The 14,270-nt window shown below is 63.6% G+C and overlaps 1 protein-coding gene across 2 annotated transcripts; it reads right to left on the bottom strand.

Moving 5' to 3' along the window:
• Positions 1–3,265: 3,265 nt before the first annotated feature.
• Positions 3,266–14,249, bottom strand: GLI4 (GLI family zinc finger 4). 2 transcript variants are annotated; one of them, XM_063726869.1, is made up of 3 exons: positions 12,719–14,249; positions 5,389–5,487; positions 3,266–4,298 (listed from the first exon to the last, which is right to left on the bottom strand). In XM_063726869.1, exons 1-3 carry the CDS (start codon positions 13,386–13,388, stop codon positions 3,391–3,393), a joined length of 1,677 nt encoding a protein of 558 aa, XP_063582939.1. In that variant the 5' UTR covers positions 13,389–14,249; the 3' UTR covers positions 3,266–3,390. The 2 variants fall into 2 exon arrangements, with proteins under 2 accessions (XP_063582939.1, XP_024107344.2); XM_024251576.3 differs by lacking the exon at positions 12,719–14,249 and adding an exon at positions 10,686–10,818.
• Positions 14,250–14,270: the final 21 nt, after the last annotated feature.

The raw sequence follows: 14,270 nt of genomic DNA, 5'->3' as shown, positions 1-14,270 counted from the left end.
CAAGGTCGACTTTCTTACCCAATACACCATGCTACATATATGTATGTAAAAATAAAAACCCCTGTGAACTGAAAAGGGTCCAAACTTAAGCTCATTTTGGTCCTTAATTGCTAATCCATAGGCATGTTTTGGTCCTTATTTGCTAATCCATAGGCGTGCACACCTGCCCCCAAGGCATGATTAGGTCAGCACTTGGCCCTCCCCTTGTCTGGGGCTGCCAGAAGCTGCTTCAGAAGACCTCTCCCTGCAGCTCCAGTGCTTTAGGGTTCAGCGCCCCTCCAGGGCCTTTATTTCCTTCTGGGCTCAAAAGCAGATACTGTGCCAGATACAGATGACCACTTTCTGGGCTCCAAAACTCACATGCACCCCTTTTCCTGGTCCCTCACATTTGCTGTGACCAACCCAAGCCTCAGGTGGTCGTCTGCTAAGACTATCCACTCACACTGTCGACAGAGCCCTTCCAGGAGCTCTGTTTATGGGGAATTGCTGTGTACTTGGCACTGTGCAAAGAACCCCCCCCATGTCGTCCTTCCAGACGCCATGTGCGGTGCCGAGCGGGCTGCGCTACCACCATTGTCAGAGACAGAAACAGGCTCCGTGAGGAAGGATAAGTGTGGGTTATGGAATCAGGGCTGGCAGATCCCAAACTTTGGCTCCCAGATACCATGGGGTCTTTAGGAAGATCCCTGGTCACTTCAGGGAGGAGGGAGAGGGCGAAGGCTGAGAATCGGGGTCCTGGGTCGGAGGAGGGAGAGGGGTGGTGGTGTGGGCTTGGAGGTGGTGTGGGTTGGAGATTGGCCGTTGAGCTGGAGATGCTCCAGGTGGTCTGTGTCCAGGTTCCTCTGGGGGCGGGGGGGCAGAGCCGGCAGGGGTGGGTCGGGGCTCCAAGCCAGCCCCGGGGGCGGCCGCCCCGACAAGCGGCCCTCGTGTGACGCAAATCGAAGGAGGATGGGGAGAGGCGTGACCAAGAGGCCAAGCACAGCTCAGGGTCGCAGGCGTCCCAGGAGGGCTCAGGAATATCATGTCCTGTTCAACTGCACGCTGATAAACCCGGCAGCCACCACAAGGTAGAAAAATGCCCTTAAAAGTCCACGCCTGGGTCCTGCCGGGCCGCTCTGGGGTTCCCGCGAAATGTTGAGTGGATCAGATGGCACGTTCGAGAATCAGCCCCGTGCCCGCGGGCTTGGAGAAGGCACTGAGGACACTGGGAAAGACGCAAATGCCATTTCAGCCCATCTCGCGGGCCCTGCCCAACGAGGGAGGACACAGAGACCTTGCAGAGGGTTTACGACCCGGCGCGGGGGAGCAGCCCTGCTGACCCGGGATCCGCCGCACCGCACTTCCTCCTCCAGGAAACCTCCCGTGAGCTGCCGCTGCTCGAGTCCCGTGCGGGCGGCGGAAACTGCGCCTGGCCCCGCCCCTCCCCGCTCCTCCAGGAGCTGCGGCCACTTCCGGGACTATCTAGGAAGGCGTGGAGGACCGCCGGGCTCGCCTCTCCAGTCGCAGCGGGCGAGAGTCCATCCCGGGAGCCGGGGGCGCCCTCTTCAGGTCTCATCTCCCCTCCCGTTGTGACTCATCCAGAACCCCGGGCCTGGCCCCCAGGCGTGCCTGTGGCGGGCCTGTGAGGTCACTGTCCTGGTGAAGATGAAGGCTACCGTCCCCGCTTTTTGGCGGTGTCTGCGGGGGCCTGCGCAGCGCGCATCTGATGTCATCAGCCCCCAGCAAGCCCGTTTTCCAGAGAAGAACCCGGAGGCTCCGAGGTGACTCGTGGCTTGCTCAAGGTCACACGATCAGTGACGGCACCAGATGAATCCCCGAGTAGAGCCAGCACCTCGGCCTGGCTGCCCACGCGTGTTACTGAACAAGGAGAATGCAGGCGTCCTCACCCTTACCTTTCAGGCAGACAGTCAGAATCCCAGGCCCACCGCACACCAGCAAGGACGCCTCAAGTAGGCGCCTGCCTCCCAGCTGACTTCGGACAGACACACTGACCTCCAGCCAGCACCCCTAAACTCGTTCTCACCCGGCGGAGTGGGGCGTCCAGAGCGCTAGTGGCCATAGGGCCCCCAGAGGATGGCCTGGAGAGGGTGGCGGGGGCTGGCGGAGCCTGGGGCCGCCTTCCCCAAGGGGCTGCACAGGGCCCTGTGCCGCAGGCTCCCAGGCCGGGCAGCCGCATTGCCGGGGCTTCTGAGTTGGAAACGAGGGCCCGCTGTCTCAGCAGGGGCCTGGGTGGATGGCTGGTCAGGGAGCTCAGGGATTCATCTGGTGCCGTCACTGATCGTGTGACCTCGAGCAAGCCACAAGTCACCTCGGAGGCTCCGGGTTCTCTTCTGCAAAACGGGCTTGCTGGGGGCTGATGACATCAGATGCGCGCTGCGCAGGCCCCCGCAGACACCGCCAAAAAGCGGGGACGGTAGCCTCCGTCTTCACCAGGACAGTGACCTCACAGGCCCACCACAGGCACATCTGGGGGCCAGGCCCGGGGTTCTGGATGAGTCACAACCGGAGGGGAGGTGAGACCTGGAGAGTCTGGGCAGCCTCGCAGGAGCCAGGCTGGGGTCCGGGGTCTGCCAGCTGTCCCGGAGGGCACAGGCAGGGCAGGGAGAAAGCACTGGCAGAATCACTGGCATTCAGCACTTGGAGCCACCCCGAGCTGAGCTCTCTCAGAGCTTCGTGGCCCAGACTCCCCTGCCCAGAAGCAGTGTCCCGGCAGCTCTGAAGAGGGCCCGGCAGGCCCAGCTGTACCAGCCCACACCTGTCAAAACCTGAACACCCTGGGTCCCCACACCCCAGGGCAAGGGGCTGGTGCAGAGGAAGCCCGGGCCACTGCTGCCCAGCAGGCCCCCCGCTGAATGGAGGCAGCAGAGCTGACAGGGCACGTGGGGAAGCCTGCTCATTTACAGAAGTAGAGGCCTCCCAGATACATAAGGGAACCGAGTTGCCAGAGACCCCTCGCCGAGGTGGCAGACAGGCAGCCTGGCCAGGCCTGTGGGCACTTCTAGACTGGCCCTGTCCTCGACCCCTGCTCTGGGTGCGCCCCCCCGCCTCCCGTGTTGACGATAGGGTATCAGTTCTGGGCAAGTCAGGACACCTCCAGGCCTCAGATCCTCCCCTAGGACACTCAGGCCGCCTGCCAGGCCCCAGGAATCCCGTGGCCCCATATGGCAGGTCTTGGTGGAGCAGCCCCACCATCCCTATCCCGCAGCGGGTCCTTGGGGATGGTAAGCTGCCCCAAGGCCTCACCCAGGTAGGTGCCGGCTCCCACTTCCAACAATCAAAAAGAATTTATTCCGGACACGTGGCATGCGGTGCTGGGCAGTGCCCACCGGGGGGGTGGGTGGGGGGCGGGTGCGGGGCAGGTAGGAGGCCGAGCCCCGAGCCCCCGCCCGGCTACTCGCGATAGTGCACCCGCTGGTGCTGGATGAGCTGGGAGCTCTGGCCGAAGGCCTTGCCGCAGGCGCCGCAAGCGAAAGGCTTCTCGCCCGTGTGGGTCCGCAGGTGCCGGAAGAAGTGCGAGCGGCCGCGGAAGGCTTTCCCGCAGTCGGCGCACTCGTAGGGCTTCTCGCCAGTGTGGATGCGCTGGTGCTCGATGAGCACGGAGCTCCAGATGAAGGCCTTGCCGCACTGGCTGCAGGCGTAGGGCTTCTCACCCGTGTGCAGCCGCTGGTGGCGCACCAGGTTGGAGCTCTGGCTGAAGGCCTGGCCGCACTCGCCGCACTTGTAGGGCTTCTCGCCGTTGTGGATGCGCAGGTGCTGCGTGAAGTGTGAGCTGTGACTAAAGGCGCGGCCGCACTGGCCGCACTCGTAGGGCTTCTCGCCCGTGTGGATGCGGTGGTGCTGGATGAAGCCCGACCAGCCGCGGAAGCGCTTGCCGCACTCGTGGCAGGCGTAGGGCTTCTCGCCCGTGTGGATGCGCTGGTGCTTCAGTAGCAGCGAGTTATACTTGAAACTCTTGCCGCAGGCCTCGCACCTGTGCGGCTTGGCCCCCCGCGCGCTGCCCTGCCGGCTCCGACCGAAGTTGACTCCCAGCTCGGCGGCCCGCTCGGACGCACCCTCGGGCCCGGCCGCAGCTTGCTGCACAAGCGTCACGCGCCAGGCGCCCCGCGGCTGGGCGCAAGGGACGGCCCCAGGCGGCTGGCCCGCCGGCCGCTCCGCGCTGGATTCAGGCCCGAAGCCGGCGCCGCACCGGGCCCTGCGGGGAAGGCTCCTCAGGAGGCTGCGCAGCGTCCCGCCCGCCCCCTCGTCAGGGGCCTGAGAGCCGGGGGAGCGTGGAGCCTGCTCCGGCTCGGGCTCGGAGTCTGAAATGAGAAACGGCAGAGGCGGATAGTACCCGCGTGCCCCCACTGTGGCACGGAGGGACGGGGACGGGGAGTGAAAGCAGAGCTGGACAGGGGGGCTCAGAGGGGACAAGGAGGGGCCGGGCACCCAGTGGATGGGAGACAAGCGGAGAGGGGCTCGGAGTGCCGTGCCCGGGAAGGCTGACATAGACACAGGGGTGGGGGGCGTTGCAGGGTGACCCAGAGCTGCTGGGACCATCCGCAGTCACCACGGTGGCCGTGCCGGTGCACGGAGCCACAGTGGCAAGACCGTGGGGTCACCCTTAGCCAGGAGGAAGCACTAAGTGTTGGTGAGGACCTGGAACCTGGGGGACTCCAGAGCTCCAGAGGGCGCCTCGAAGCCCTTGCCGAGGATGTGGTGCACAACTCCTCATGGGGCTGCCCCAGGCCTCGGTGGCAAGGGCGCTGCCGCCCAGCTCCCATGCCCACCCCAGGAACTTCCCACGCAAATCTCTGGCCCAGGGTCTCTTTCCAGGGACCTGACCTCAGACACCTGCTCCTCAACCCAGGGCCACCCAGGTGTGGGCGAGGGCTCAGCACTGTTAAATCCAGCCATATCACTAACATCGCCCAGAGGGAACCCTGGGAGCTTCTCAAAGGGGAGGTGCAGGGGACCTGGACTAACACAGCTCCAGCCAGGCTGAGGGGAGGCCATCTAGGGGATGCAGGAGGAGGAGGGGACCCAGGATAACTCTGGTGGATCTGGGGGGACAATGGTGCCCTGAGCCAGAGGCCCCAGCCCAGGCAGGTGGAGGGGAGGGAGGAGTTCCTGATTCACTGTGTCCGGCTGGGGCCGGCAGGAGTCCACGTGGGGCCACTGGGGCCGGTGGCCATGGGCTGCTGTCACCGCCTCGGGAAGCATCAGTGACTGGACTGGCATTAGAGTGGGGGAGGGGCCGCGGGGCAGAGGTGAGCTGGTACCAGGGAAGAAAAGGGGCCCCAGGAAGAGGGTGGGTGCCAGCACTGGGGATGCCACAGCGGGGGGGGGGTTGTGACGAGCCTGGCACACGCAGAGCTCTGGTCCCCCAGTAACCCGATTCTGCTCACTCACCGGGCCAGAAGGTGTCTCTGCCGATCTCCACTTCCTCTACGTCTTGGAGATCCAGGTCAGACGGCTGGGAGAGCACCTTAGGGCTGGAGCCAGGGGAGCCTGGGGGTCAGGGAGGTTGGGGCTCACCTCCACCCTCTGGACCACTGCCTCCGCTCCTCTCTGACTGCCACGTGCTCCAGGACTGTGGCCCTGACACAGGACACCTCCTGGCCCTCCCAATCCCAACAGCAGACCCGCTGCTTGGGCTTCTCTAGTCACGAATGCCCTTTACCTTCCTTCCCAGCTCGTTTCAAGAGCCTCCTCCTCCAGGGACCAGCATTGGGAGCTCATTCCCCTTCAGCCCAGTAAGCAGAGCCAAAACCTGGGGTGGCTTCAAAGCGGCCCTCCTGCCGCTGAAGGCGGCTTTGTCACCTTGGTGGGCTGTGGCCGGCGCTCCTCCCTGCCCCACCATCCTGCAGTGCTGCTCTGGAGCGGCCTCTCAAAGTGCTGGCCCTGCGGGCTCCCACACTGGTACCTCACAAACCCTCCCTCCCTTGGCCCCAGACCTTTCTGTCCCTCCGGGGCTCTCGGCTGTCCTTGACGAGCGCCCACAAACAACAGAGGCAGCTGCTTCCAGCAGGCCCAGCGCACTGGCCCCTGGCTTCCTCAGGTGGAGACTGAGGAATGGGCTGGGCCCATCTATGAGTCCCTCACCCCTGGGCACACCAGGCTTGGGCACCCAGGACCAAGACCCCCCTCCTATCCAAGACTTGGTGGGGGCAGGGTGGGGGGATGGCCTTAACGCTCAAGGAGCACAGACTCAAAAGGGAGGGGCGTGGGCTCTGCTGCCTGAGGCCAGTGGTCAACTCTCCTCAAGCCGGCAAGGGCACCAGGCCCCTTTGGGGGTCTCACCTGTCTCCTCAGTGCTGTGCCACCCTGGTGCCTCACCTGCCCTCTGCCCACAGCAGAGAGGGTGGCTGGGGGCTGTACTCAAGGACAGGTGTGTCTCTTAGCCCCGTGAGGCCAAATCTGGGTGTCCCCAGCGATGACAATGCACAGATGGGCACAGAAAGACACAGGGCTGGGGTGGGCAAAGGCTCCTGTCCACACCCCGTTCATAACACAGTGCCTGGCTGTGAGCTTCTCATGGGGCTTTCCAGCCTCAGGCAGGCCTGCCCCGGCTGTGGTGGGGTGACCAGCTTGGCCCAACACGGAGGGCGGACCTCCCCAGTCTGGCCAGCCACTCACTCACCCGACACGCCCGCCCGCCCTCAGGTCGGCCCCTGGGAGACCTTCCAAGCCCAGGCTGAGGGGTGAGGGGGGGCCTGACACAAAGGGCTGGGAAGTTCAGCAGGTGGGGGCAGCTGTGCGACGTCCCTTCCTCGAGAGCCGAGGGTCCAGAGCTGCTTGGCTGCTCCAAAGCAGGATGTGGGGGGTCCCAAACCACCTTTGGGCCTTTCGGATACACTCCCCATTGTGGAGACAGGCCTGGGGGCACTGGCCTCTCTGGGCTATGACCCTCACCCCCAGCTTGTGGCCACCATGTCACCGTCCCCTGGCAGCCACCATGTCACCGTCCCCTGGCAGCCACCATGTCACTGTCCCCTGGCAGCCAGGGGAGCTGGCTTGTTCCACAGATGGCCAAATGCAGGGCAGGCTCCAGTGTGGTGCTCCTGCAGAGGTGGCGGTGAGGACATCACCTGAGACAGCCTTGCCACCTTTGCCCTGTGCTGGGACACAACTGGAGGGGATCTGGCAGCACTTTGAGAAAGAAAGCGACCCCGATTCCAGCTTTGTTCCTGGGGCCATGCCCCGGCACTGACAGGCGGGATGTTCCCCCGGCTGTCACTTTAAGAGGGCCAGTGACATTACCAAGATAGGAAGCACGCCAAAGCCACTGCCAGCTGTAGGGGTGCCCGGAGCCACCCTCAGAGTCAAGCAACGCCAGGTGGTGTGCACCGTCTCCACCCTGCTGCGGAACAAGCCAACTCAGGATGGCCCCCAGCTCCCTGGGAACCTGCCCTGTTCAGGTAGCAAAGCACTTCCTAGGACCTTCTCTAGGGGAGGATGGGGGTGGCCTAGGGTCAGGTGTGGGCCGCACACAGTATGGGTCACTGTCATTCCACTGCCTAACCCTGGCTCCTGACACCTGCTCACATTCGGGCCATTTCTGCAGAGCTCAGTCACCTGCCACCTGCTGGCTGTGCCCGGGCCGTGCCAGGTCTCCACGGGGTGCACACCCAGACCCTGCTCCCCAGCCTGCTGGCTCTGTGCAGAAGTACCCCTGCCTCAGTTTCGCTATCCCTCACCTGGCCAGCGCCCTCCTACTGCTGTGCTGTGATACAGGGACAGTGTGGCCCGAACTGGAGAAACACCAGGGCTGCCCACCTGCTGGGGCTGGTCTTCCAGGTGGGGCGAGGTGGTTGTACACATCTGGGGACAGGCGGGAGGTGGGTGCTTTCCTGGCTGGAAGGGCCTTTCTTTGTGTATAAAATGGCACAGCAAGTGCTGTGTGCCCGGGCCCGGACCAGGGTGAGTTAGGGGAGCAAGCTAGGCGCTGGGGGGTGGTCAGTGGGCACCTAGCGTCCAGATCTCAGGTGCCAAGGCCAGGCACTCCATGTGGAAGATGCTGTGCCTGTCGCAGGGTGGCCCTGCCCTGCCCATGGGGTCCTCCCTAACAGCCTGGGCACTCAGTAACCCCCACAGGGCTGCAAGCCCCCAAGGGTCCCAGGCCTCCCCTCCCTCACTTCCTCCTGCCCACAGACTGCCCCTCCACCTGCAGGACCCCTGGGTAAACCTTCCAGAACCAGCCCAGGCAGTGCTGGCTCTGGTGGGCGTGGTCTTGGGGCACAACACAATCCCCGAGAAGCTGTGTGGGGACCCTCAGTCCCCCAAGCCCAGCCCAGCTCCTGATCTGCATCTCAGTGGGGACCACAGAGGTCCTGGGAGATGAGGAACTGTGTCCTGTTCCCACTGCCTGGTCTCCCTGCTCTGCAAGGCTTGGGCTAGGCCATGGCCCAGGTCCTTTGCTGTGGGACCCCAGCTTCATGTCTGCAAGGACCACCGCAGAGAACCTTACCCGGCGGCTCCCCATGCCCCTCACGGCCCTCCCCACTGATAAACGGCTCCTCCTCGGGACCTCCTCTGCTCCCCGACACCTCACAGCCCGGTGCCCAGCAATGCACCCACCAGAGGCTCCTGAAGTGACCACGTGTGCCTGTGGTGGGCCCCAGGAACCTCGGTCTGGCCCACTGCAAACTTCTTTCTGGAAGTTGGGAGGCTGCGGCTCCAAGTCCTGTCTTGATCCCTAACTGGCAGGATGGCCCTGGGCAAGTTCCAGAAACACCGAGGTCTCCCCTGCTTAGGAATCTGTGGCCCCGGGGCATTCCCAAGGAGCAGAGGAAGCTGGAAACGCCCAGAAGCAGCCCCTGCCTTCACCCAGTGCTTGGAAGTTAGGACAAGAGCTGCCCATTGCTGCGGCCTGGCCCCGTTCTCTCTACACCAAGCCTGTCAGCATGAAGACGGGATGAAGGCCACCCCCTTATCTGGCTCTGGCTACCTGACAGCCTTCCCAGGCCCCACTGTGCCTCAGCCACAATCTCCTCCTGCCACAATCTCTTGCTGGGGGCAAGCAGCCACACCTGCTGTTCTCAGGGCCCAGCTCGTCTGTCCTCCCTGGATGTTGTTTCTAGCACAGCACAGAGAGGGCGGAAGCTGCTGGTGCAGCCCCCACTCCCTCCCACGGGGCAAAACCCCTGGGGGTTTCAGGGCACTCGGACGTGGCTCCAGTGCCCAGGAGGCTTCCAGGCTGGGGCTGGGGACTCATGCCTGGCTTTCTGGGCCTGGCTGCCCACAGCTGGTGGAGACAGGGCCGGGGGTAGCGCAACCCTGCAGGCTCAGGGGGCCTGGCCCCAGGCCCCTCCATGCTCCCCAGGCCCACCCTCCACCTGGGCATCAGCTTCTTATCCTGCAGAAACTGGCCTGCAGCCACCTCAGCGTGTGTCCTGTGCTGTGCCAAGATGATCTGCTGGGCTGTGCCCTCCTTCAGAAACTGTCCCCCTAGAGAAGTCACACCTCACCAGGCCTGGGGGGGTGCCAGGGTGTGCCCTGAGTCTGCTGACCTCCTGGCCTTGTCTCTAGGCTTCTGTGTCCCCACTGGTAACGGGACAGGAGGACTCCTCTCAGCCATTGTACAGGTGACATGAGAGGGCAAGGGTGAGGAGCACAGCCTTCGGGGGCATGGGCTGGAGGCCCAGCCACAGCGTGTGCTGCGGGGGCTTGGGATCCTTCCAGGTAGCCCCTGGCCAGGCCCACCAGGACAGGCAGCCCAGGCAGCCCACAGGCGCCCCTTCCCAGCCTCCTCGTAGTCCCTGGGGAGTTGCTCGGCACACAGCAGCGGAGACGGCAGGGCTGCAGGCTGCTGCTCCTCGGGGGAGTGGATGCCAAGCCGCCTGGCTCCCTGCTCCTCTAACTCACCCTGGTCCTGGCTCCTTGGGGGAGCCCCCTGGCCTCTCTGTTCCCATCTGAGTGCCCACCTGAGGGCCCCATGCAGCGCAGCTGCTCTCCACAAGCCTCAGTGGTCCCTTCAGCCACCAGGACTTTGACTCCCCAAGAGGGAGAACCCTGTGCCAGGTTGACCCCATTCCTGGGCCAGGCACGGGCTCTCCAGGCTTGATCTATGTGGCGCCTTGCCCCTGCTATCAGCAGCTCATGTGCTGGGTTGGGCCACAAGGGCCGAGGCCAGGCCTCCTGTGGAACACCCAGCAGAGATGGAGCCTCAGGATCCCTGACCTCTGGGAGGGAGTAGAGCCAGGGGCACCATGGGGCTGGGACTCCCCCACACCTCAACTCCCAGAGCCTGCCACGTGACCATGAGGCCACAACATCAGGGGTGGAGCACGGCCGGCGCTCTGTCCCTGCGAGTCCCGGGGGATCACACCCAAAACCAGCTTGGCAAGGACTCTGGCTGCTCCACTTCCTGAATGACAACACACATTCAGAGGGGCGATGCCTTGCTCCTCATCACGCTGGATCCAGATTTTGAGGCCGCTTTCCCTCCTATACCTCAACTCAGGAAAGAAACAATGTGGGGAGCCGTCCCTAGGGAGCCAGAGCTCAGGCTTGGCCCCAGCCTCAACCACTGCTGCCCCAACCCAACCTGCGCCCAGCCCCTGGCCTGAGGGTGCGGGAACCCCAGCTGCTGAAGGAGCTGCATACAGGTGTCTGGAGGCGCCTCTCAAGTCAGCCAGGGTGGCAGGTCAGGAGGAGACAGGGCGGGGGATGCAGGGTGGAGGGTGCACAGCGGGCTGGGTGAGTACCATGTTGATGCCCATGGAGGTGAAGCTGAGGCTCGTGGTGCTGGGCTCCAGGTGTCCCCGGTGATGAGAGACTGACAGGGGACGGGACAGAAGGGGACTCCTGAATGTCCCCTAGGGCTGCCATCTTCCCTGAGACCTGCTGAAGGTGTCACACCTGGGACCTGGGGAAAATGAAAACCATGGCAGATGAGGGGATTGAGAGGAATGTAGGGGTGATGGTGCAGGAGGAGGCAACATGCCAGCTCTCCAAGGGGAGATGGAGGTTTATCCACTCCAGGAGGAGCAAGGATGGAGGGTGAACCCACAGAGACACACAGGCCTGGGGTGAGGCAGTCGGGGGACCTGGCACGTTTATTCAGTAAGGAATGACGCTTTGAGTGGCTGGGTGCGGTGGCTCATGCCTGTAATCCCAGCACTTTGGGAGGCCAAGGCGGGTAGATCATGAGGTCAGGAGTTTGAGACCAGCCTGGCCAATATGGTGAAACCTCGTCTCTACTAAAAATATAAAAATTAGCTGGGTGCAGTGGCAGGCGCCTGTAATCCCAGCTACCTGGGAAGCTGAGGCAGGAGAATCACTTGAACTCGGGAGGCGGAGGTTGCAGTGAGCCATGATTGCACTACTGCACTCCAGCCTGGGCAACAGAGCAAGACTCTGCCTCAAACAACAACAACAACAAAGGAGTAATGCCTTGGAAGGAGTGCTTAGGAAGTAGCCACCGCCTGGGCAGCACAGCAGACACCTGTGGGGGCTAAAGCGAAGCTCCTGTCCCAGCAGAGGCTCTGGCATCTCCTTCCAACCCGTAGCATCACCCCTCCCCCAGAGAAAGGCATAGAGAGTCTTCCAGAAAAACCTCAGCTGCTGGCCCTGTGGGAGGGCTGAAAACCGAACCATGCCTGCTGCGCATGAGTGTTTTGGAGGAAATCTTAACAAGGCTTTTCCTGAACAGCAGAGAACAGACATTTCCAGAGAGGGGAACCCTCTTCCTCAGACCCTACAGAGCCCTCAGAGACTGCTGGCTGGAATCCCCTAGTCCAGCCCTGCAGCAGCACTGGGAGACTCACTCAGGGCTCCAAGATACTTCTTAGTTTACTTTGCAAAAACGGCTTGAGTCCAATGTGAAAAGTGACTTTTCTTTCATACTGTGATAGAGTAGGAACTCCTAATCTGCGGCAGGGAGTGAAGAAAGGAACGGGAAGAGAGGACAAAAGTTAACGGATACTCAGATCTAAGGACAGCAGACAGTGCCTGCTTCGAGGAAGTGGGAAAGGCAGCTCCCACACGGCCGCCACCCCAGTGCCCGGCCTTCTGGGCCAGCCTCCATCCCCTAATGATGGGAAGGGTCGGGCCACCAGGTAGGTGGCCACTGGGTGCAGGTCCTCCACCCTGAAGTCACATCTCAAGTTACTTAGTTAACTTACTGGGCACATCTGGTAAAAGGGCCTGCTCGATCACCCCGACCCTGGCTTGGCCCCCAGGACTGAGCGGAGGCGGCCATCACAGCGTGGACGCCCCTTCACCCCTAGGGACGCACAAACTCTGAGCTCCAGGCTGAAGGGGGAGGGGCACTTCTGCCAGCGGCTCGGGGGAAGCATCCTCTGCCCCTCTGTTCCCAGCCCCGTGGGAGCGGACCCGATCGCCGGGAGCTCGGCACAGAGCGCGTCCGCCCGGCGGTGCGGCGCTGGGGTCCGGCGGCTCCACGCTCCCGAGTGGCCGGACCTCCGGGCCTCAGTTTCCCATCTGCAGAGTGGCGATGACGACAGCTGCCATCACTGGGTGCCTGGGAAAGGCGCTCTGCGAACGGACACCCGCGATCGCCAGGGCCGCCGGGCGGGGCGGTCCGCTGCTGCCCCGCGACCCCCAGGAGCCCACCCCACTCCCCGGGCCTGGCCCGAGGCCAAGGTCACGGCGAGCGGCGGCTGCAAGGGCCGCACGGCCCGGCTGGGCAGGGCTGCACCGCGGAGTACGGCGCACGAGCTCGGACTGGGCTGGTCCCGGGCGCCCGAAGCCGCCGCCGCCGCCCGCGCCCACTCACCTTCCGAGCGGGAGGAGGACGCCGCGCGCCGGACGGAAGTGCCCGGCCCCGCCCCACTCCGCCGGGCCGGCGCGCACTTCCGGGACGCTCTGGGCCCCGGGAGGACCGCACGCCTCCGTGGCCGTGTGGGGGCGGGGCCGGGAGCGAAGAAGAGGCCTTTCCCCGCGCTGCTCCTCCCCTCGTGGGCTGCGCCCGCGCGTGGCTTTCGCGTACACGCTGGCCCGGATCCCGCCCGCGCCTGCAGAGCGCCCGGGCGCGGGGAGCGGCGCTGCGTGGGGCGCAGAAGCCGGCGCCTCGGAGCCTCCTTCCCGACGCCGGCCCTGCACCGCCCAGGTAGCCAGCGGGGGGCCCGGGCTTCGGGAGATGACGGCGCCGTCCCCACGCTGCCCGCGGCCCCTCCGTGCACTCCAGGCCCCCGGGGGTCCTCGGCTGGAGTTGCTTCCACGTTCAGCTCGCGAATCCACCCCGCCGCCCTCTTGGATTCCCTCCTCGGGATGTGTCCGCAGCGATGGCCACCGGCCGCCGGGAACCGCTGCAAGACGCGCGACCTCCCGCCCCCCTCGCGGGGGCCCCAGCGCCCTCGATTCTGCCTGCTTTCCAGGGGCGTCCCCGGGAGCCTGAGGAGGATGTTACGGGTTCCCCAAAGCCCCTTCATGGACTCCTTCCTCATTTTCCTCTTGTTCAGCCACAGTTTCTCCCTCAGTTCTGTGCTTACGACCCGAAAAGAGAAAATTGTCACTTTCTGGGAAAAATAAACGGCCCGGGGAGGGTTCTTTGACCGTTTTGAGCAGGGGTGCAGAGAGCCAAGGCGAGGGGACCCCTGAGCTGGAGGGGCGCGCGGAGCAGAGGGCGGGGGGCCCGCAGATGGGCAACAGCTGCCTGTGCCAGGGTGGATGCTCAGGGCTGTGTGGGTGGAGAACGAGCCCCCAGGCCGATAATATATAAAAATCTCTAAACTCTACCGTAAGAAAACAAACATTCCAGTTAGAAAATTCGCAAGAGCCCCAACAGACATTTGACCGAAGAGAGCACAGAGATGGCAATAGGCTCGGGAAGGGATGGCTGCCAGAGAAGGGCCAGCCAGCATCGCGGTGGGTGCCACTGCACACTTGCCAGGTGGCTCAGGTAAAAACTGCTAACAAGTGCCAAGCATCACTGAGGTCGCGGAGCAGCTTGGGACATCGCCAGTGGTAAGGCAAAGTGGTGCTGCCATTCTAGAAATTGGCTTGGTAGTTTCTTAAAAAGTTATAAGTAGCGCCGGGCGCAGTGGCTCACGCCTGTAATCCCAGCACTTTGGGAGACTGAGGCGGGCGGATCACCAGAGGTCGGGAGTTCGAGACCAGCCTGACCAACAGGGAGAAACCCCATCTCTACTAAAAATATAAAAAACTACCTGGACACAGTGGTGGGCACCTGTAATCCCAGCTACTTGGGAGGCTGAGGCAGGAGAATCGCTTGAACCGGGAGGCAGAGGTTGCAGTGAGCCGAGATTGCGCCACTGCACTCCAGCCTGGGCAACAGAATGAGACTCTGTCTCAAAAAAAAAAAAAAA

Source organism: Pongo abelii, chromosome 7, assembly GCF_028885655.2.
Source record: "Pongo abelii isolate AG06213 chromosome 7, NHGRI_mPonAbe1-v2.0_pri, whole genome shotgun sequence".
NCBI classification, from domain to species: Eukaryota; Metazoa; Chordata; class Mammalia; order Primates; family Hominidae; genus Pongo; species Pongo abelii.
The sequence above is the reverse complement of the archived record's forward strand: the minus strand, read 5'-3'. Positions and strand labels throughout refer to the sequence as shown.